Source organism: Corvus moneduloides, chromosome Z, assembly GCF_009650955.1.
Source record: "Corvus moneduloides isolate bCorMon1 chromosome Z, bCorMon1.pri, whole genome shotgun sequence".
NCBI lineage: Eukaryota > Metazoa > Chordata > Aves > Passeriformes > Corvidae > Corvus > Corvus moneduloides.
In genome coordinates, this window is record NC_045511.1 from 22,467,718 (window position 1) to 22,492,457 (window position 24,740).

The 24,740-nt window shown below is 42.4% G+C and overlaps 1 protein-coding gene across 11 annotated transcripts in view; it reads right to left on the bottom strand.

Moving 5' to 3' along the window:
• Positions 1–1,178: 1,178 nt before the first annotated feature.
• PIAS2 (protein inhibitor of activated STAT 2) overlaps positions 1,179–24,740 on the bottom strand; it is a 30,617-nt gene continuing 7,055 nt past the window's right edge. For 2 of the 11 annotated variants that reach the window (XM_032097029.1, XM_032097032.1), the window contains exons 2-14: positions 19,686–20,160; positions 17,342–17,426; positions 16,696–16,746; positions 16,511–16,601; positions 13,067–13,201; positions 11,018–11,123; positions 10,377–10,450; positions 9,370–9,530; positions 8,634–8,767; positions 8,039–8,210; positions 5,718–5,857; positions 3,837–3,874; positions 1,179–3,159 (exon numbers count right to left, since the gene is read on the bottom strand). In XM_032097029.1, coding sequence (XP_031952920.1) covers positions 2,968–3,159; positions 3,837–3,874; positions 5,718–5,857; positions 8,039–8,210; positions 8,634–8,767; positions 9,370–9,530; positions 10,377–10,450; positions 11,018–11,123; positions 13,067–13,201; positions 16,511–16,601; positions 16,696–16,746; positions 17,342–17,426; positions 19,686–20,157 — 1,851 coding nt within the window. In that variant the 5' untranslated portion in view covers positions 20,158–20,160 and the 3' untranslated portion in view covers positions 1,179–2,967. The other 9 variants (XM_032097030.1, XM_032097033.1, XR_004237646.1 and 6 more) reach the window with 8 other exon arrangements.

Here is a 24,740-nt window from a genome sequence, read left to right on the forward strand (position 1 = left end):
CTCAGCAGTGCCAGCACAGGGGACGGGCCCTGCCCTGGGGCTGTGTCACACTATTTTCTGATTTAGGAAATGCCTCAGTTCCTGCTGCCGGACAGGTGCAGAATCTCCTGGGGCTGGTGTGGTGTTAGGCAGCAAAGTCCTGCCTCCATAGCTCTGTGACAGCGGAGTATACAGAGTATGAAAACCAGAAGCCACCTCAGGCTGAGAGCCTTGGGGAGGGAGGGTAGAAGCTGTCACTAGAATTTTAGCAGCTAGTTCACTTCCAGAAACAGCAGAAAAAAATCACAGCAAATGAATGGGTGAGGAAAAGAGGCCAGTTGGTGCAGCAAGGCTTTCACTGCATGCTACTACCTGTGCAGTAGGGAGGACTTTGTGTGTCAACCTCATCCGCTTTAGTTCCCTTCTGCAGCTGGCTCGAAGGTGTGCTTGATACAGCTCACCAAAGCAGCAACCACAAACTCCCACAGTGCAAACAAAGACGCAAGAAGTCATCTAACCTTTTCTCCAAGATTTTTCTCGTGTTAGAAGTTCTTGGATAGACATTCTGATGCGTTTTAGGATGTGTTGAAAGAAAAATAAACTAAAGCCACACCAAGCTACACTGGCCAGTTTTGTTTAGCAGGGCAGCAGTAGTGCAGGCCCCACCTCAGCTGCAGCCTCTGTCCCCCTCCCCACCCATCCCAACAAATTCCTTGTTCTCTTGTGGAAGCAAGAGGACGGAAGGGGTACTGCACTGCTCAGACCCCTTGGTACACCCTCACCCTCAGCAGAGTTAAAGGATTTAGGGGTTACACAAGCCTTATAATTACTGGCACTGCAGGAAAAGCACTCTTCTCAACACCTGCTTCACACTGGGGCCCGTGACAATCCAGGCTCACATGTCTGCAGCTCACACTGCTGCTGTCAGGGGTCTGGAAGGTTTGAAGCTAAATGCACACAACAGCTGAAGAACACGATCCTACCTCGGCCCCAATTACTGCCTGCTACACAGGGCACAGTAATTTACAAAATTGCAGCCATACTTTATTATACCCTGAGTGGTTTAGAGCACATCCTAAGATGGACACTTGTCCTTGCTTCACTTTTCTAATGTATCTGGGAGATGTTCTCATCCCCTCAGCCCATTCAGCCACACTTGAGTTTGACATTAAGAGCACAAACAGCATCTGCACCAGAGACCAGTTTTAAATCTTTTATTCAGAATTACTTTGGAACCTCTTTCCACACTCTACTTATAGGTCAAGTCGACGTGCAATGGTGATGCAGAAAGTACTGATCTGCTGCAGGCCATCAGGAAAAACTTCATGAAAAGCATGGTTTTATTGGAAATAAATCATGCTAGAAACTGATCCTTAACAGATACAAAATATTAAACAGATAAGAAAAAAGAAAAGAAAGATTGGATGCACTATTAAGACCAACATGTGAACTCAAGACTGCTGTGAAAAATCATACAAAAAAGGCAATAACAAACAGTAATGCAGCATTAAAGGTGGGGGTACAGGGCAGACAAGAGTTACAAAACATCCTGTTTCAATATTTCTCATCCACGTACTTGGTTCAAATACTGTAACAGTACTGGAAGGCAAAAAGCACCAGACATCCAACTAAAGAGATAAGAAAAAAGGAACATAAAATTAGCAAAAAAAGTAAGATCTGGTCATTAGCGAAGGAATAATCTCAAATACAGTTACTTAACAGAAACACAACACTTGGAAAAGCTGTTATTTCAGCATACATAGACAATACCATTATTCCAGCTCTATGGAAATGACTTGGTTTTCCTAGTCTGTAACCTCTTCCACATACAGTACTGCTGAGGTTATCCCCAGAGGTGTGTGTGGGCAGACACTGCATACACACAAACAAAGCAGCACGGTCATCACAGGAGTAAAACAGGGGGAAGTTGTTCCCTTTGAAGTAGAAAAGCAACAATCAGGAGGCCAGGAAATATGGGGCAAAGCATCATTAAGCCCTAAACACACAATTCAAAATTAGGTGGGGACACTGCACAGCTATGGCTTCTGTCTCCTAAAAAGCCAAGCCTCCCTCACAGTCCACATGGAATACAGAAGCTACTGAAGAGACAGAAACCATAATCAAGAAATCCTAGAAAATACTCCTACACTGGAGAAAGCAATTCCTATTTTGTCTCCTTAGAGCTGCCACAGAAAGCAGCTGCACACTCAACTGTATACTGGGAGTTTTTGGTGGTGGCAAGGTGTCCCAATTATAACATGGGGGCACAGAGACTGTGTGATGCAGGGTTTGCATAGATAGTCTGTCCCCTTCCTAGCTCAAAGAACATAAAGAGGAAGAGGTCACAGCTTAGGCTCTAGTTGCATTTGTGAAAAACATGGAACTAGAAAAAAATAACAACCCCAAACAACTCCATTTATAGAGGCTTCCTGTACGTCCCAAGGTGAGGGGGAGGTGGGGAACAAGACATATAACACATGTCATGGCTATTTCAAAACTTCATTCTCTTAATGAAGTTTATTACAGGCCCCAGTGAAAATCTTAAAAATTCACTAATTCTTACACTTCTGCACCTTTGTCCTAATTGCTGTCCTAGAGTGATTAAGTGCTTTCCTTTATTAAAAAAAAACTCAGTTTGTTTTTACATTATTGCTGTGTTTTACAACAAAATTAAAAATCACTTATGGAATCCACGCAGCAACAGAAAGTCAATATCCCCAGAACAAACCAAAAGCATGAACACGTGTTCTCAAAAGGGCCTTTTCTATACCAGCTATTCAATGAGGGGGGAGGGTGGGGGAGAAAAAACAACCAAAAATCATCCTATCGCTTCTCCTCCTAGCATCAACAAATTCACCCCACTTTCCCAGGAGGCAAATCCTTTCAATAAATATCAGCGTGAGCTCCGAGGTGCTGGAATTCCAGGGGGTAAGGAGGAGCAGCAGCAGCTGTGTGCAATGCCTGCGGGGTCCCGTGCTGCCCCGAGGGTCAGTCCAGGGAGATGATGTCGGGCGCGCTGCCGCCGCCGCTGCTGGTGATGACGCCGCCGGCCTTGGCCTGGCCCGAGGAGCTAACGTGCGTGCTGCTCTCGTGGTGGCTGGTGGAGGTGATGATGCTGCCAGGCGTGCTGCTTGTTAAGGTTGAGGTGAGACTATCCAAAAACATAGGAGGACAGTACTGCTTGAAACAAACAATGAAGAGTGAAGAGACTCACTGCACGAGGGAAATGTATGCTCTGAAGACACATCTTCCCCACACAACAAGCCCCAGACATGTTCCTAGTGGGACCTCGGTAAGGCACACAGAGCAAGAACCAGAGTTCTGCAAGTCACTGACAGACCAAGAGGGGACAGCAGCCACAAGCCCTCCTCCCTCAATCCCCCCCTTTCTGTTCTCCAGAATGGTTTGGGTTGGGAGGGACCTTAAAGCTCAGCTCATCTCATCCTATCCCCTTGCCATGGGCAGGGACATCTTCCACTATCCCAGATTGCTCCAGGCCCCATCCAACCTGGACACTTCCAGGGATGGGGCAGCGACAGCTTCACTGGGCGTGCCAGGGCCTCACCACCCTGGGGGTAATGCAAGTTAGGGCTGAGCATGTGTTTGCTTTAGAAGGCAAATTATCAGAAAAGAAAGTTTCCAGGCCTGGATTCATCACAGAAAGGCTAAACTGTATCCTCCTTAATGCATCTTCATTACCAGTTCTTGCTAGGAAAACAGGTTTTCCAAGTCTGTGGTTAGGTCTAAGCAAGTGAACTGCAAACACAGTTTGGATGACGGCATCCTGATAATTACTGGAGCACAACACCACAAAAATCAGCCTCGAAAATTAACCCCACAAAAGATCAGAAACATACCTGTGAATCAACTGGGATTAGCGAAAGAAAATCCAGACCTAGGAAGAAGAGAAGGGTAATAAATTAACATGTCTCTCTTTTATGCATGCACGACAAATTTAAGGATTTGTTTTGGTGGTTGTAGAACAAATTGTGCAATTCATACAGAGTTTCTAAATGGAATATACCACTGTGACACCACTCTCAACGACTACTTCAGGCAGCAGCAAAACGAGTTATCTAGTACAAGTGGCTCTTTTTAAGAATGAGGATGACATAATGATGTATTATTCACTGGATATTGCAGGGTGGTTCAATGTGGTTGCTTAGATGGAGGTTGCCATTTGGAGCTGTTGGTTCATAATGCAAGTTTCACTGCATATTGTACCTGACTTGGCCAAACTGGGACATGAAGAGTGTCATCACATTAAAGATGCTGGAATGAAGTAAAGTCACAACATGCACAAGTCCAAAAACAAGCAGCAGGTCTCTTCCTCCACCCACGGGCAGCCAATAAGGAAACATTTCTAATATCATCCCCGTTTTGTGTCTAGACAAATAAAAGGAATGAAGAAGAGGAAACTACAAGTAGTTCAGTGTATATCCTCTAAGAGCAGTGACAACTAGTGTCCATCTTAAACACCATTAGCATGTAAGCACTTAGGGCAAGATGTTTAGAATTATGAAACCAATGAAATTACCACATTTTTTGGTTGTTTTTTTTTTTTCTAAATATTGGCCTTGTGTTTGCTATGTCAACAGAAAGAAATGGTATACTCCCTCCCTCTCCCCTCACCTCCAAATCTCTTCTGGCCTGTGACATCTCTCCTCCTCTTCTCCATTAGAGAAAAATTTTGAAGGAGATTTTAAAGTTCAGCTGCATTTACAGAACTTCTTTTGTCTGTGCAAGTTCTAGAACTTCAGTTGATAAGAGCTGGACAACAGTTCTAGACTTCTATTCTCTCACCACATTCTCCTATCCAATTTGGGAAGACAACTGATTTCTTAACAAGGGAGAAGTGGAGGGAGGGAGCAGTAAGGGAGCCAAAATGGAGAGAAAAACAAGGGGAATGATATCCATCTCATTGCCAAACTGGTGCTGAAAGAAGAGGAAAAAACCCAGAGATGTTGCAGGGGAGGAATGGAGACAGGCAATGGAGCAGGGAAAGGGGAAGTACAGGAGGCCAAAGTGACACCTGTCACCATAAGTCACCACTTCCTGGGCTCTGGGTTTGTTACAGCCGGCCAAGAGAACCCCCAGAGTCCCTATATACAGTGTTCTTTTCAAGGAGCCAGGATAGAAAACAATCAGTATCCCCACCTTTTGTCTGATATTTAGCAGCAGTGTTGAAGAATACATCATAGGCATTTAGGGTATGTCTAGGTAAAGAAAGTCAATAGAGGTCAGCTCACAGATTGTAGCTCACCTTAACCTTTTTCATACAGTCTAGACAGAGCACCACTACAATCAGCTAGCAGAGTAACTACACTGAGGGCTGGGATGAGTCAGCACCCTCACACCTCTAGTAACTAAAACAAGCAACTACTCTCACTTGCATCTACAACACATAACCACCAGATGTTTACACAAAGTCTGGCTGAGCATGGCAAGAGCAGTTTCCGGCTGCCGTGCCCAAGTGCCAATTTGTACCCCAAAAGCAGTGTTTGTCACATCACTGTTGCAAAATGCAACCTGAAAATGGGCAGAAAGCCTGTACTAGGCTTGTCTAGACATCACATCAGTGCAATACTGCATATAGACTTGTTCCATTAAAAAAAAAAACAAAAAACAAAAAACAAAAAACAAAAGCAACCAAAGAGTTAATCAATTCTTCCAATTTTTACCCACCCCATAAATTAATACTGCTGTCAAACACCCATGAAAAACACTCAGCACCTTACCTGGCAAGTCTGATGAAATACTGGATATTGGTGGATGATGGAATGGTACTGGGTAGTCTGTTAATGAAGGAGGAATAGCAGCAGCATCGACCGTCGTCACACTGGGCACTCTGGCAGTAGATGGCTGATACATGAGAACCCTGTTTCAAACAGCATGGGAAATTACAAACAACCTGGCCGTTAGTTGCAGAAGGGAAACCATGCACTGCTGTGCACTCTCATTCACAAGTCACCGTGTGACAACACAACTATAGCGTGGCTACTCACTACCAGTACTCCACTCTAATTTCCTTTTTCATAACAGTCTTCATAATAACATGACCGTATCTTGGCTCTCAACAGCAGCTGTGACATAAGAGCAAGTTGGCATTAAAACAAAGTACAGTGCTGGAGTCATTGGCAACAGTCAAAGATAGAAATGGGTGTCTGTGAGCAACCACAGAGGGATGTGCACGTGACCAGAGCCAGGAGGAGAGTGCTCCATGCAATTTCTCCACAGAACTGCTGCTCGGTGCCCACCTGTTACACCAAGGGCATGACTGACTGTTATCCTGCCCCACAGGATGACACAGATAACACATGTGGGAATTAAATATCAGCCTGTCTTTACTCACAGCCTCCAGTTCAGCTCTCTAGGAGCATGCCACACCCTCCTGGCAGCGTAGTTACAAACACCACCACAGGTGCTCAGGCACCAGCCACGTACATAAAACAGTTCATGAACTCCGTATCAGGTGGAAACAAGCAGAATTCTGCTCCCAGATGCTTCGCATCACTTCCTCCAGCCATCAGTGCTATACACTCATCTTCCTTCCCAGACTCCTACCTGTTAAGCTACTTTTGACATCAGAAGCTTGAATTTCAGACCCTCCCTTCTCAGGCACCTCTCATACTTCAGCCTACACTGTTGCTGCCTCTAAGAAGACACCCCAGTTTTCCCAAAACTAGCATTCAGACAACACTGTTTAAAGCAGGTAAGATATACCCCAAAAGCCTGGCTTTGATTTGGATTTGAAGAACGAAAATATGCCATATCCATACCCAAAAAGCAAGGAAAATACATGGGTCACAGAGAGACAAGAAAAGTCAGTCCTCCTACAATTACAGTTGCAGGTAGCCATCTCAAACACAGGAGCACAGAAGAAGTCTTGGCGCCTTCTGAAACTTCATTAAGAGATGTATTTGTAGCTACATTTTCTTGTAAAAGTAAGGAAGAGTCTCTTGCAGAAGGACTCCTCCACAATCCTCACAAAAAAGCAACAGCATTTCAGTCTCACTGCTGAAAAAGGTTGAAGATGACCAACTATTTGCTCTCCAAGGACCACACACACATTCCTGTGGACTAGAGACTCAGCACACCTGCTCATTACTTTTGAAACAGAAGGGGAACCTTCAAAACAGAAGGGGATTTGGTTTATTATTATTATTTTAGTACAAGACATAAGCCACTACACAGAGAGACACAGACACACACCTCATGCAGGCAGCAACACTAACTGATGAGCCATTGTTAAAAGCTGAGCTTGGAGCAGTGAGTGCTGGTGAGCCTGACCAGTGGCCCCCACTCCCTGCAGGTCTGGGCTGCCCCAGGGGCCAAGAGCAGGACCATTATAGAAGCTACAAGCAGCACCTGAGTCGAGGTGCACAGATCAGAACAGACAGAAGGTGGCACAGCAGGAGAGAAGCTGGTCAAGCCTGGTGCTAAAGTCAGGCCAGACTACAAAGATGGAGCAGTTGCCAGAGGACTTGGGAAGTCGTCAGTTATGCTAATCAAGGTGCAGGACTGACTGATGACCACAGCCAACAACAGCATCCAAGACATTCCAGAATTTAACAGAGAGATGAAGGAAAAGCTTATCTTGACTCAAAACAGCAAACTGGCTCCCTTCCAAGGCTGACAGGATGGATGAAACACAAAACACAGCCTCGTCCCCTGGGCACTGGAGCAAATTAGATAGAGAGTACAGCAGACAGCAAGAGAAAAGCCTTTAAGATGACACTAACTCAGCAAGAATGCCTAAAGTTCCTCCACTTGGCATAATCTACTTTCTCAGAACACTGCCCATTAGCTTAGTCAGCTTCCTTTTCTATGCAGAAATGTCCCTGCAAACACAGCAACAGTCAGCGCAAGTCTTTTGTGAGGTGTAAAACTATTTAATAGTGTTTTGCCTGTACAAAGTTACTGTATCAATACAACCTTCTACAGGAGAGGCCTAGACATTCTCCTCTGCAAGTGTAGAGCTGGATTCCAAGTCCATTTCTCTACAGATCAGTTTAGCTGAGACATTACAGAATAACAACTAACTTTAAAATTGACAAACCCTTTGGTTGGGCTTCCGTGTATTTCAGACATAAATATGCACTTCCGTTTGGCTGGAGGATCTTCCTCTTCATCAGAAGAGCTTTCTATTGTCAAGTCGATAACATCAACTTTCTTCTTGTTTACCTCACTGGCCACTGTCACGGAACATGGTTTGCTAACAACACTGGAACCTGAAGAAGAAAATAAAAATCATTGTTCTCCAAAAGCTGGTGATGTCAGCAGTTTCTATTTGCAAGAGAACCAGGAACTCAGATCCTGTGTAATAGATCACCTTTGTGGCCATTACAAAGAATGTTATGCCCCAGTACCTGCTTTATGATTCTTCTGTATCAGACTATTAAAGAACAAACTTTTGTTTTCACTTATCATTTTAAGAATGTAAAACAAAAGGAACCTTTCATTTCCTTAACTGCTATTATAAAGAGCAAAGACAAAGACGAAAAATGCACTCTTAGAGACACAACTCTTTCTTTTCTAGTTTAAATTAGAAGAAGGTTAGAAGTAGTAAGCCCTACACAAAACAAACACCAACAGCCACACGCATTATCCAAGCACCTCGTGCTGGTTTGCAACCAGTACCCAGATGTACATACTTTCTATTTTGGTGCATTGTGGACTTGACACTTTCACAGCTTCCTTCTTTGGCCTCATGGGGCACCAGGAGCCATCTTCCTGGAATTTGATCTCATCCACATCTGAACATTCATTAAGGATTTCCATAAAGAGGCTGAAAAAATAAAGTTTCACTTTTGATTCTAAGTGACATTTTTATTCTAAGTGAAAAAGAGACACAGAGAAAAATCTAATTATGATCACCTTCTACCCACTGTGTCTACTCTCTCACTAGTTCCTCTTACCCGAAAACCTGTAATTACAGCCATTGCAGATATCAGAAAATATTATCCCAACCTATCCATAGTTCACTCCAACACTATTGCAATGCACAGATTTACATACTGAAGCAGAAATCATCATCCCTTGAACCAAGTTAGACCACTGTTATCAGTTAGAAGTTACATTTTGAAGTTAACACCTTTCAGGGATGGAGACATGTTTAAAGGAAGATCTACCCCCAGGTGTCACATTTACATTTCTCCAGAGGAAATATCCTGAGACTCAAGAGTTTGATGGTGCAGTTAGGAGAAAAACTTATATAGTTCATTACATGGGAAGAGAAACTGTTTAACAGAGTTTAATGGTTCCTCCAGTCTGAAGTATTTTGACAAAAAGAAAGTATGAAGTGGCTAAAACTCAAGTCACATAAGTAGCTACTGAGTACATAATGAAAAATTTTAAGTAACTGTGTAATCTACAAAGGCAGTCTCTTACCCATCTAGTATTAGGCTCTCGTAAGCTGCCTTTTTGTCACAGACAGGACAGATCCAGGTAGGCTTCTTTTCATTCATTTGAAGATAAAGAGCAGCATCAAAACATTGCAGGTGTGTGCAAGTCACAGCCCGGCATGGGATTGTCAGTCTCATTTTTCCCAGCTGCAGCAGATGCATTTCAAGGGTGTCAGAACAGAAGACAGACAAACAGGCCTGAATGGTTAAGAGTGAATCCAGAGGCATTTGGTGAAACAACTCTTCCTGCTCACTACAGAGGTGCCTAGGGCTAAGGGTGCCGCAAGCAAATCCACCCCATCACAGCACCCACAGTGCTCTTAAAAGAAAAATTAATCCCTGCCCCAAGGCTTCACCACGCTGAGAACAGTCAGGAACATTTTTAATGGACTTGAAACAATGTTATTTAGAGGATTTCATTTTTATTAAACAACCTACTGAAGCACCCACTTCTACAATTTTCTTATAACCCAGTATTTCAGGTGTTTTCCTGAGCTCTGTGTACTTGTTACACTCAGAATGACCAACTTCTTCTTGGAGAAGAGAATCCCCAAGGCAGCGTTACCTTATTGTAAGGTGATCAACTTTTTTTAGTTTGCTACTGTAGCTACAGTATAAGCAAAGCCACCAAGATGAGGAGATAAGAGGTTTTAATTGTCACTGTATCCTTTAATTACTCTGTCAGCCTGCCAGATTACCCTCAGCACCTCAATATAGGAGATTAATCCTTCTACAGGCCTCACTGTGCACAAGCAGCAACATGACTCAGTGCATCACAGCTGAGGCATTCACAGTCCTAAACCACAGCTGGGTGACTGCTGCTACAATCAGGTGCTTGTAGATGCACCCTTCTCCCCACTATTTTATCTTGACTTGTTAATATAAAATACAAAGCCAGTGAGGTTTCTACAGCAAAGCCTTTGAAAAGCAGCCCAATTCTGCACTACAGATGAAAATATGAATCTGTATCTGGAAGTTTCCAGCCATACTTACAGGACACATCAGAGAGACCCGCAGACTGGTTGTGGCAATCTCACTATCAGGATCTGCAGTTAGTTTTTCTTTAACTATTAAAATAAATAAAGAAGTTATACACAGAGATCATTATTTCAAATGCTAACCTTGATTCAGCAGTACATGCACTTTTCTTCCAGCTATCTAAAAAAATTAAGCATCTAGGAAACTAGTTCATAAACAACAAAAGTTTCACTGTTTATAAGCAACTGGCAAACTGCATCACAATATTATCTGATGTTGTTTGACTGCAGATGCAGTAACAGCCATACAGAGCAAACTCAACCCAACATGTGAAGAGATAAATAAAACAATCAGGACTGAGTGAGGTGCAAGTGAAGAGAACTCAGGACATCTAGCTGCACCTCACAGCCCAGCACAGTAAGAGGTGCTCATGGCATTCCCATAAACACATTTCAGATGAGACCTCTGGGTATGCTCCCTAAAAACTCTCACTGAAAAAGAGTGTGATGCCTCACCAGCAGCCAAAGGAACCTGTGAAACCCTGGGCATGGCCTTTCTTTACAAAATACAGCAAGTCTCTTCTGTATTACCAATTCTAGTTTTAAAGAGCCACTGACCACCCTCCAAAAGTACAGACAGGCAAGTTTATTACTTACTTAGTGCTCTGGAATGATCAGGGTTTCTGATACCTTTCATTTTCAACCTCTGCAAAAGCATAGCTGAGGTGAGCTGGCGAACCAGATACACAGACATGGAGTAATTCTACAAAAAGAAGGATTAAAGATTAAATGCTGATTTCATACACTACTCCCCCTATGACAATAGCTCACTATTTACTCTAGTTGTAGCATACAGTAAAAACAAATGTTTCTTTTTGCTTAATCATTATTAAGAGCATTGACAGACAATTTGAATTCTGGGGAGGTCCAACATTCTGCCAGAATTCTCTGGCCAATCAGGTCTAATTATCCTGCTCCAGTTATAACTGAACTAAAAAGTAATTCCACAACTAAGAGACAATCTGGGCTCTTCTCCTGGAAAGATAATTTATATGTGACACATTTCATACATGTAGTCTTTTAAGAACTTCTCACATTGTGTCTCCTTAATCTTCCCCTTTTTTCCAGTGTCAGTGGGGAGCTCAAAGGATCACATGACAAAAGATAAACAGTCTTTATGGTATAAACAACACCTTCAGAAGGTACAGAGCTGCCCCAGTTTCTTTGTACCCTTTCTTTAGCTTGTTCTGTACTTCTAAGCCCAGCCTTGTTACACCATGTCCATTCCACTGAGCCTGGCCCCGTTTCCCAGCATTTTCTACTCCTCCCTAACTCACACCACTTGTCAGCTTCTTTTGTTCAGTGTTCACTCCCTCTTCTAGGTCACTAATGAAAAGTCTGCAAGCCCCAGTGCTGCAGGATAATAATAATGGTTTCATCCATTTAACAAGAACAACCTGTGACCTCTTATTTCCACTCTCTGCCAGCCACCTTCCTATAGCTCCTACGCTGCCTGGATACTGCACAGGAACTTCAAACAACTCCTACAAGCCCTGCTCCTCCTTTACCACCTATAGGAAAATCAGCTCTTACCTAGAGAAGCAGATAAAGTGTTCTAATTGCACATGAAACCACTAAGAAACCCAGATTTTTGGGTTTTCCTTAACAAATGGCCACCTGTTGCCTACAGAGAAGATTCTATAGGCTCAAGTCTGCCCAGCTCTGAGGGGTTTACGACCCCTTGGCTCAGCAGCCCTCCTGTATCAGCCCAGTCCATGCCAACAAGCCCTTACATGACACCCTGCGCTGTTCCCCAGGGTCTCACTTTGAGGATGAAAAGCAGCAAATTCTGGCACCAGCATTAAACCACAGAACTTGGTTCACCTCTCAAGGCAAGGGGAGGATGTCCAAGCATTCCGAGTCATCTGCTTCCATCAGAGTATATTTTGGCAATACAGGGAGGAAAGCTAGCAGGCATCAGCACAAGAGGCCAAGACCACCCACAGGACTGCAGCCATTTTAAGATTCTGTGCTTTGACTGGGAAGCAATGGCTCAGATCTTTCTCTCCATCCCTGTTCTAGAAAATTGTCTTTTGATGTCAGCATTGCCCTTCACTAATTTTTTCAACATTAGCTTTCAATCCAATTTCTTTTTAAAATTTTAATATAAAAGCTTATAGTGAAGTCTCTTTGAAACATGTGGTATCTTTAGTCCAGAGCATTTGATTTTGAAGAAAAACTCAAAGAGAAAACTACTCTGATAACTGAATCCAGATTTTACACACCCGCTCACAGATAAAGCAATCAATAGTTCTTGACTTGCCAACAGCTGGAAAGGTGCTGCAACAGTTATTTAAACCTATGATGAAGTCAGAAATTCCTTGCACTCTCCTCTTCTTTCCTTAATAAATCTACAGGGAGATTTACTATTCACACCACAAATAGTTTGTTATCTTTGACATGAAATTCAGGAAAACCTAAAAGCAGACCTTCTAATGTGAATCCTCTAAGAAAATCTTCCCATCTGTATGTGTATCTCACACACATGTTACTGGAAACTACCACAGTTACAGTTGTTTGCTGGCACTGATAGTAAGTTCAGCCACCTAACACAAAACACTTGCCAGCCACATCAGGCAGTAGGGGAGCAGGAATGCTCGAACAGATTTAGATGACTTCCCACATCCTACAGAACATGCAGGTTACCTTGCCAATTTCAGAAGCCCAGGAAATGGAAATCTGATTTGGCACTGCTGACGACAGCCTAACTAGAGATGTGATGTTCAAGGGGCGCCCAGGTCGCTTCTGTTCAATTCCATTTTTTGGTGGTGGAGCATATCCCTGTGGAAAAAAAGGACAATTGATGTGTTACCCAGTCTTCCCACTGTACTCTGAAACTGCTGACACAGATTTGTTAAACAAATCTATGAGAAGCAGGTAAACTTCAGAGGCTCTCTACTCTGGAGAGCAATGCCAGCATTTATTCTGAGAAATAATCAGACTTTCACAACGTAACACCGTAACTCAAACATAGTTATAAGGCATTTGTTGTTTTAACTGGGTTTTACAGAAGTACTGAAAAGGTGAAAGAGAACAGTTTGGGTCCAGCTAAGTTCACTGGAAGAGTAAAAGGTCACATGGATGTTTTGTCCCTTTCCTCCCCATGCCCTACTGGAACAGAGTGAAACATCACAAGGTCATAGCCTTAGTCACAGAGTAAGTAATGAAGACTTTACTCAGTGTTTCACACACTGAAAACACTCTACTGATTAAGAAACTATTACGTCTTGTTCCAAGAGCTCCACATCTCCTCAGTGACTGCTTTGCCTCGTATCAATTACACCTGGCTCCATTAGCAACAGGTGTCACCTGTCCTCTGCCAAGGCCCCTGAAGAAGGACTGTACATGGAGTACCAGCTGTATTTAAAAGATCATAGAATCAGAGTGGTTTGGGTTGGAAGTGACCTTAAAGATCATCCAGTTCCAATGCCCTCACCATGCAGTAAGCCTGCAGATTATTGCTCTCGCCCTGCATCTGTCACGATGAAAACAAGCCAGTCTGCCACAGCTACCCTGAGAATCCCTGCTCTGAGCTCACAGTCAGCCCGCAGTCACTCGTCTCAAACTCATCCTGCACCTGAAGGACGCCAACAAGATGCAGCTCTGCATCTTGCACAGACCTTACTGATGCATTTCATTTAGTTCAAGACAGTGTTGTTTTATACTAAAAACTCACCCAGAAAGGATATGCTGGGAAAAAAAATACGTGGTTTTTTAACCAGAGAAACACATACATTCACAACCTAGTGCTTGGGAAAGCAGGTACTTTGAAAGATGCTAAGTCTGGAAATGAAAACAAAAATAATTTTAAAAAAATTAAATATAAGCAGCCTCTTCCACTCACTAGCCCAGTGTGCCATGAGTGCTTTACCCCAGAACACACAGGCAGCAGACATATGGGAACTGCTGACAACTTCATATTTAAAAGACAGAATGATTTCAAAAGAGACTGAATGCAAGTTCTCTTACATTTCCAATTTTTTTCTTTTAGAGACAGACTCTGCAGTGCACATGCCTCGTTTCAGTGAAGCTTTCAGTGTTTTCTTCCACAGAGCCTGTTCCTGAGAACAGATTCACTCTCGTACTCCTACAATTTGGAACCTTCCCTTCCTATCCTTCTAGGAGCACTCTGCTTGCCTCCCAACCAGCATTGCCAGGCAATGTTTAGTCAGGCTGCCAACTCTAGTGGCAAAGCACTGCCAACATTACTTGGGCCTTCAAGTCTTCCATGGCTCATCAAAGAACCGCACCACTCAAGGCAGGTATCATCTGCTACAGCAAGGAAATTCATCAAGAGAAAGCATAACTGCTCATTTATTTGGCTTTTCTCAGTGACACAGATGCAGGAATACAAGGAAACATGGTGTTAACATGAGCAAGACCTGGAGGAGTACTGGCACATAGGCAGCATTTCTCTGAAGCTTCTGGTAAGGACTGCAGGCAAGGAGATGACCAAGAATAATTTACAGACATCTGCACAGGCATGAACTGCCCTACCAGGCAAAGACAGAAGTTCACTTACGAACTGTGCAAGTGGGCAATAGAAGCTGGCATCACTGGTTAATTACCTAACACTACTGCGACGGACAACAGTGGTCTTTGAGGCAATGAAGTTATCTTACATTTGCTGCAACAGAAAGGAAGTGCCAGATGATGCAGAGAGACCAAATCAACAAAAAAAGTCTGCAGAAGCCTTCAAATGACTATTTGTCATTCAGCTCATAGTGAAAGAGGAGGGGAAGGGAAGTTGTCAAGACAATAGTGATTTATTCACTTTCTCACCTAAAGTTTGGCTGAACAGATTAATGAATCATCTTACCATGTGCAGGAAGAACCTAGAGGATTTGGGTCTAAAGCAAAGTAATAATCCAAGATTAATATTAGTTTCTGCTACAACTGTGACATGTTACACACAAAATGGAGAGAACAGCAGGGTGTAAACTATATTAACAAGACTGAGAATCGGCTGACACTGATGTCCACAAGATAACATCAGACCAAATTCTTTTTGGTTGGTTGCTGAAAGACAATCTGCAGAAGAGAAAACCCACAGTTACCCCATAGAATGTAACTGGCATTCACAGAAAATACTGACAATTAAACACAAGAAAGAAACCCTCTTATAACCTAAAGACTGAAGTAGGAGGAAGAGAACCTAAGGAGTCTCATTTAAGCTGAGTAGAGGCAAAAATAAAAAGCAGTCACAGTTGCATATGGGAGGAGGGAAGGTACAGAACAATACAATGTGACACACCAAGGTGGTTACAAACATTCTGAGAAAGAGGTTTCACACATTCTCTCTCCACAGAGCATCTTTCCAAACCCCACTACTGAAAAACCCCTCTGTACTACAACTTTTTCCATCCTTTACAGCCTCAAGAACTATTTCTGAATGGGTTGTGTAAGAGTTTCTCTGTTCTATTGAAATAAAGAGAAACCCATTTGTGAGATATTTTGAGAATGAGAGAGCTTTTCCCTTTGTGTCTATTCCCAAGCCTTGAGATGACCCTGTGACTATGTACTAATTTTTGCAACATCAGACACCCCTGAAGTGTAACTGCCAACAGTGTTCTGTTCCAGTACCAGCACATGCTAGGAACCCTAAAACATGTCTGTTCTTCATCCACACAACATATTGTGCTCTAACCAGACAGATGTAGAGCAGTGTACAAGTTGCACACAAGAGGCTGGTGTTGGTCCCTCAGAACAAGAAGGAACTCAAGCCTATCACAAATACAGGCTGCCCACACAGTGAGGGCTACCACCCTGAAACAAACTCAGCCTGAGGACCTGTGAGGAGGATTTCTCCATGCAGACACTGGGTTGTTTTTAACATATTTAGCTATATTAACAGCAAAAGACAAGGTTTGCTATAGAGGGCTTAATCACATTTAGTCCATGCAGTGGCTGTAATATGGTTAACAGCAGTAATGGTTATCTCACACAGCAAATGGACAAACTCCATACCTAACAGAGAAATCTGAGTGATAACAAACAACTTGACTGTTTCTGCAAGCTAACATTACAGAAAAACACATACACACTTCACAAGTCACTAAGAAGCCACAAATATGTACATAACATACTTACCGGCAATGGGAACAGCTTCCCATTTACTTTAATGCACAAACTATTAGGATAATTATCCTCTTGAGGGCAGCTTGTCTCTGCTAGGCATAACCTGTATCCATAGAAAGAGAAATTATCATTTTCAAGTGTCCCCACAAACACCCATTAGCCAATTAAGTTTTCAGAGAACACTATACAAAATGTACCTTAGCTGAACTTGGACTGTGTAATCTCTCCTGCCTCCAGGCAAGAAGTCCCTGCGACAAAGAAAAAGAGAAGTACCGACTTAGCAGGACTCATATTGCAGCCATACACAGAAACAACTGACACACCTGCCCCAGCATCACTAAACTTTGCTCTTGTTTTTCTTTTATTGAGCTATGAACACCTTAAAAGTGACATTTCTGTTTAACTACTGCCAAGTTACATAGGACTTCAGGATCAGCATCCTCTATCAAAACACCATAGCAACAATAAAGTAGGACGCTGCCAGGGATGAAAAAGCACCTATGAATTCTCATCGTTTACAACATCAACACTGGGAAAAAATAGCAAAGCAGGCTTCCATTCCTGCAGCCAGAAAAAACACAGGGAAGCTTCCCACCTCTCTAAACTGTGACAATTCTTTGGAACAGAGTAATTGTTAACTCTTTAATGGGGTAGGATTTACACAAAACGCACACAAATTCTGTGCACAGTTGGTCCTGAAGAAAACAGGACAGATATAAACTCAAGAGTAACTTCAGTGAAGATTAACACTCTGCATCTGCAGAGTAAGTGATGCATATAATGAACCAAAACCTCCCGAAATTTTGTAGTTTACCTACACTATACCACACACTTAATTCTTACCTGGAAATACAGATTTCTCTGACCTGTTGAGGTGTTAAAGCAAAGATAAAAAACTTCTCCTGGAACCTCTGAATACTGCTCTGTACTAGAAAAAAAAAGACACAAAAGAAGTTGAACCATGGTGATTAAAACCGTTGATTAAAACAGGATCTGCAGATGAGCTTTTCCTGGAACAAGGCATAAGTCACTGAATATTCTCGAATGGTGGCTGAACTGCATGTAACTTAACAAAAAAAGCAATGGAACAAATCTTTCATTAAACTACAATCAGATGGTTTAGTATCACATTACACCTCAGTACTAAAGCAGCCTGGCTTTTTTGTTTTGTTATAAACCTTTCTCCCAAATGAGGAAGGTTCAAACAAACACACAACAAAATATTACATTCAATACCTCACAAAAGGAATACCACGGAGATGCTGGCAATTCCTGTAAGGTACTACAGGAAGAGCATGTGCACCAGAAGTTATTAATGGACAGCTGGAAAATTCAGAAACAGCTATAAGTAACTAAACCTTTGGGGAGGAAGGGAAGGAGCACAACCCTTCATGGCAAAGAAGCCAGATAGACTTCATGTCCGGAATTACCCTTCAGTGGCATATGACAAAAAAAAAAAAAATATAATGTTCACATCAGAATCCAACTTGTCTGTCAGTGATGGGAATTGGCAATATTTTAGTATTTAATGTCCATAGAACACACATGTCACTGTCCTACTTTCTTTAAACTTGAGAAGTTAAAAATCTTGACCTGAAATAAAAGTAAATTAGACATATCCAATTTAAAATAAGCAGCAGGGAGGACAAATACAAAAACAGCACAACTAAACCAGGCAAATTTTGAAGAGTTGGACTGCCTTGTGCACGGTGACATTTGGGGGAGATTGTTTCTATGCCCAGAAAAAAACACACGAAAAGGAGGCAAACATGAAATGGAACCCAGATGGAGCAAACACACACCAAGTTCCTCAAACAATTCCAAATAGCTACAGAGTGCATGTATGCACACACACACACAGAGCACATCTGGTATTTTAGAATAATACTTGAGCACATGTAAGAAAGACAGTGGAAGTATTTTGTTACTTAATTCAGTGTGGATTAAAACCAAACCCCACACTTCCATTTGTGCTCTCATATTAGTGGAAAGGAATACCACACTCATTCTTTCTAAAGCATGAAGCAGTGAGGGGGACTCCTAGCTCTCTGACTTACCTGTTATTTCAATACAACTCCCAAACGCACAAAAAATGTGAGCATCACTATGCACAAAGAGAAGTGACAACAGGCACTGTAATTAATGTTTGTTAGTAAAGTTTTCTGCTCTAGGTACTGGAGGATGGCAGATGATCAGTACATGCCTCACTGACGTACAAGTCACAGCCTAAAAGGCTGTATGATCAGTTAAGAAACTAAAATGTTTAAGAGGATGCAAACTATTTTATAAGCATACTACTAAATAGTTAGGGAACATTTTTTGCCAGTAAGGTAAGCCAGACTGAATTTCAAGACATAAGCTGTAGTTCCAAATAATTAAAAATGTTCACGACTGAGGCACTTGGGGAAGATAAACCCAGTTTCAGGTTATCTGAGAGACAAATGTTCGCTCCATATTATAACATACAGTACTGCAACAACTTGCAGGCTGAGAAACTTCACTACTCTGAGCACAACACTGAACATCGCAGCACAAAGTATCTATTTCAGTGCCAGATCTCAGAGCCTGCAGAATTGTTGGGAGTGAGATAAGGGTAAAGTAAAAAACCAATGAACTTTTTCTCTTTACCCTGTTGCAACTTGTAAATTACTGACCCTGAAATCCTTTTTGTGTTACTCCTGACAAAACTGCTCCTCATTTATACTAGACAGAAAATTCAGGTCCAAATCTTTCAGCCAAAAAGTGGAGGCTCAGACTAGGTACTAGGAAACATTTTGTTACCAAGAGAGTGGTCAAACGGGGTTCTTGGAAAAGCAGTTAATACTGTAAGCTGCCAGTGTTTAAAAGGGACTTGGACAATGCCATAACTATTACTCTCTAACTTTCGGTCAGGCAGTTGGATGATCACTGTAGGTACCTTTAAATTGAATTACCCTGCTCTATTATTCAATATTCAAAAGACAAAGGTCTTTAATCATATTACTTTTATAACAGAGAACACTATTTTCTGAAGTGTGGCTTTGCACTTTTGGGGAAAATGCTAAAGAAAGGGAAAGGTAAAGATATAAAAGGAAAAGAGTTTCCACTTGTCCCGGCAGCAAAAACCCACTTAAGCCTGGGCTCAGTATTGTCAGAAGCAAAGCTTATTTAATGAATTAAGCAAGCTGCAGAGGTATTAAACACTTACCTAGACTAGTGGGTTTAATGAGCACATCAAGCACATCATAAAAAGGTAAGCTTTTCAGCTGAACATCAGGATGAACAGGCGGAATTGGAGGGGATGGCTGCTGCATCTCGAAGTGGGGCTTAGTGTCTTGGAGGAGCACGGAACTGACGGGCGAGGACGGAGACTGAGGCGTGACTGAAGTTGAAGGGAGTGGGTGAATGCCTGCAACAGCCAGGTCAGGCTCGACTGGAGAGGAACTGCTGTCCAAGCTGAAAACCGCAGGTTTTATAGCCGACAAATCCGACAGTCCTTCAATCGTCCTTGGGTACCGACGCCTATAGAGTTCTCGGATTTTGATCTGAACTGCTGGGCTGCAGCCGCTCTTCAGTAAGTGCAGTGCCCTCATCAGGAGGTCATGTTTGCGCCCACTTTTATTACGTCCAGCAAATCCCAGCAGCACTTGCAGTTCAGAAACACGAAAACTTGATACCATATTCTAGAAAGAAAGAAAAGCACAGGTGAGCCAATAGCAGCAAGGAGGCCTTTCCAAGCAGCATGGTGCGGCATCTTTCATCATCTAATCTGACAGCTTGTTACTTGGTTATGGCTACTGCCCACACCTTTACAGAACACAAGAGCACAGTTAGTTTAAAATGAAGAAACAGAGCGTCCAGGATGCAGGTTCAGTTTGCCCATGTTAATGAAAGATTTGTTTCCACGCTCAAACAATAGTAACAACAAAATCGTAAATTCACAGCACAAGCACAAGCTGTACCACAAAGAATCTGTCTCACTTTGTGGAACAAAATACCAAACCAAACAAAAAAAAAAAAAAAAAAAAAAAAAAAAAAAAAAAAAAAAAAAAAAATCAAGTGAATCAGTATTATCACCTGTTTTTCAACACATTTTAAGCACTTCCTCACTTTATTTCTTAATTTCTGTATAGTTTATTGTGAAACTCCCTTCATTTTGGACACTGTGTTAAAGGCATGCATAAAGCAAGATAGGCACATCAGGTTTAATTGCTGGAAGAAATGCACAGCAAAGCAGACAGTTCTTAAAAAGCTACTTTCTCTATTGTATACTGTGGAATACAAACAACATAATTGATTCTTCAAATGTCTCCTTTTCAGATCACATTCTGGTATCAAGTGTCACAAAGACAGCTTCCAAACAAGTAATAATGTTTACTTGGTTACCAGCGTCAGTTTTGGAAGACTGAGGATTGAACTGCAAAGTTACAACATTAGAATCCTTCTGTTTAGGAAAACAAAAATAAAAAAATTTAAAATCCCACTATGCTTTAAAAGGAAACAATCTTCTGCCCCGCTACTACTAACAATTAACTTTGCACAGGTGCTTCATCTCACATTTTTGTGAGCATTTATACCTCCATTTCAGAGGTATAAAGTTATCCAGAATACTTCTCACCAACTTCCTTCCTATTTCTGTGGGACTCTTCCACCATAGCAAGGAGATAAAGTTTTTAAAGGCAAAAGAACACTTGCCTTCAATCTGTGCTGCTGCATCATGACAACTCCAGACTCGAGGACTGGAGATGAAGGTGCTAACAGAAGGTATGAAACACCAGACATCTGGGATCATAACACATTTTTAAAAACAGTTCAGAAGTGCATTTGGACGTTTAATAAAGCTTTGGGCATTGATTCCAGAAGGGATACAACTCAAAACACAATGTTTTGACTTTACCTTCCAAGTCTTTACTACACAGAGTTAACACACATGTTTTAATACATCTGACCTCAGCTGAAATTTTAATGACTTTTGCCCAAACACTGAGTCAGTCACCAAAAAAGTCAAAACCCCCCCGTGTCCCTGGCTTGTTCCCTGTTTTCTCTTTAATATTGTGAAAAATCTTTTGGCAGTAAGACCAGTGAATTGTGTCAGATGAAAGAAAACTGGAGTTAAAATCACAGAATCATTTAGGTTGGAAAAGACCTCCAAGATAGTCAAGCCCACCCATTCCTCCAGCACTGCCAAGGCCACCACTAACCCATGCCCCCAAGTGTCACATCCACATGGTTTTTGTATGCCTCCATCCACAGGGTTTTTAAATCCCTCCAACACTGCCCTGGGCAACTTTTGCCAGGACCGGACAACCTCCTTGGTCAAGAAATTTTTCCCAGTATCAAATCTAGACCTCCTCTGGAACAACTTGAGGCCATTTCATCTTGTCCTCTCCCTTGTTCCCTGAGACCTGAGCCCAACCCCCACTTGCCTCCCTCAGCCGCTCCTGGGGCTCCAGCCCCTTCCCAGCTCCGTTCCCTTCCCTGGACACGCTCCAGCCCCTCCATGTCTCTCTTGTCCTGAGGGGCCCAGAGCTGTCCCCAGCACTGGAGGTGCCTCAGCAGTGCCGGCACAGGGGACGGGCCCTGCCCTGGGGCTGTGGCCACACCATGGCTGGGACACCATGGGCACCTTGTCCACCTGAGCACGTGCTGACCCAAGTCCAGGTACGTGCTGTCCCAAGTCCAACTCAATGGCTGTTTCGTGTGCCATTAGAACACAGCAGGAGTAAGTAGCCAGGATCTGCCTTTTCAAGGGCCACATTATTTATGCACATCAAAAAGACCACCTAAAACACTATGGCAGAAACATCATCTGGCACACCCTTTCCTTATCACTGATGAGACAAGATTATCATATTTCAGACCCTGATTTTCGACATTTCCAGACAGCCCATTTGGATCCAGTGACACTTCTATCAAGAAGCTGTTCTGATCACAGCTAACACAGCAGCCTTCACACAGTTATTCCCCCAACACTCTGTCTAGAAATGCACCATGGACACAGCAGCCAGAAAAAACAGTCACAAGAAGCACTGAGTGGCTCACCCAAACTTCTGAAGAGGCCAACAGCAGATCTCACCTTAATTTCATCCCAGCAACTTCTTTCAACAATGAAACAATACAAGATGGAGAATGTTACTTTCCACCTGGCATTCCCCTTCTACTCTTCCTTACTCTCAAATAGAGTGAGGAAAACAAAGTGTTTCAACATTCATAAGAAACGGCTTGAAATACTGTAACAGCTTTATAGTTATGACATAAAAGAGAACCTGTGTTAAAAGATAATACTGGTATTCATGAATTTACAGAAAACTTCACATTACATGCTTCTGTAGATAGCTGCATAAGCTTGATAGCAATGCCAGCTCCTTTATTTCAGATGCAGGCAGTAAGCATGATGCTGGATTCCATAATCACAATGCAAATGAGTAAAATAATCCTTTACACTGAGATTAAGGAAACAGCATGTATTGCAAAATACTATCTATTACCCTGCCTGCTGCCTTCTATGCATTCCTGCAAGTTAATCAAGGTGAAATGCGCAGTCCGTCACGCCTCGACACAGCTAACATTTTAGACAAAAATTCCACAAACTAGCACTTTGTTACTAGATGGATTTCATCTTACTACAAGACATAGCCTGGCTTCAATACCATAGTCATCAAAATTTTAAATTAACACCCACATTAAAAATGCTTGCAAGTATAAAAATATACATAGTTTTGCCCACCAATGCAAAAATCTTACACAGGCTTTATAAAAAAGACTTGCAAAGAGCGAGGTTTACAGAAGTATTTAAACAATAGCTTTTACAGCATTTTCCCTCTAAAGCTGATTCTACTTTCCCTTTAAGGTAACAACAACCACGTGTATGAAAAAAAACCTTCCAGTGCCTAAAGGGGCTCCAGGAGAGCTGGAGAGGAACTTGGGACAATGGCCTGGAGGGACAGGACACCGGAAATGGCTTCACCAGTGCCAGATGGGATACCGGGAAGGAGTTGTTCCCTGTGAGAATGGTGAGGCCTGGGCACAGGGTTCCCAGAGCAGCTGTGGCTGCCCCATCTCTGGAAGTGTCCAAGGCCAGGTTGGACGGGGCTTGGAGCAACCTGGGATAGTGGAAGGTGTCCCTGCTCATAGGAGTGAAGCTTTAAGGTCCCTTCCAAACCAAACCTACGATTCTGTACTGATCTTCCTACTCAATTTACAAATATAAAGTGGACATTCACTATCATCAACAAACTTTTATGAAGACATACATCTAAAAACACTTAAAATCATGGTGCAAGGCATATACTGCTTCCAACAAACCCTTATCAAGTTATTTTCTTTTGGTTTTCCAGCACATTGCAGAAGACTGCAGCCTCGTTATTAATATGCTTTTCACATCACTCAATTAAGATTAGACATTCAAGTTGTGTCATGTAGATGCCATTTTCTCTTAAAAGAGGTTCTTTACAGCTGCACAGCCCAGTAAAAAAGCTTCAAAAAACCAAAGCCATTTTAGTTTTAACATTATTCCATGAACACAAAGAGTAGTTTGACAGAACTCTAAGGAAGGAAATCAGACTGGATAATTCAAGCACTTTTATATTCCAGAAATATTTTTTCTGCTGAAATTCGTACTTGAAGCTCCTAAGAAGTTTCATAGGTTATTTTGCTTCTTACAGTTGAACTTTAGCAACCATGATTCATCAGCAGAAACACTGTTTTAAAGCATTAAGCCGTAGGTGTATCTGGAATGGCATTAATTTCCCAGGAAGGATGACGTTAAGGAGCCCAGGAAATGCTGACATGCCGCTGAAACTAAGGGGCAGGCATGTTTCAAAGCAAAGTAAGGGATCAAACATCTCTCCAAACAAGAGCTGTGTCGTACTCCACACTCCCCTGCAATATTAACAGTCACTCTACATCTCTCTCTATCAATGCAAGGAAACTGAAAATGCCTGTTTACTTCTTGATATATGTCTACAATAAGCACCAACAACTGTGGCTTTCAGGTCAAGTACTGCTCAAGCAGCGAACCGAATACTTGCACTGCAGAAGCAATCCAGCCTACTCAGAAGTACTGGTCAGCTTGCCCCTAAGAGCTCTGCTTCAGCCCCACTGGCTTCCAGACAATTTCCGAAGCGTCTGAATGCTCTGTACAGAAGGAACACACCAAGGACAGGTTCCACAAATCCTCTCTCCTGACTTTAAGCCCTTTCATGGACATTCAGCAACAAAGTACATTTGTGACATCTTTTGCAGTAAATCTGCATCCATGCTG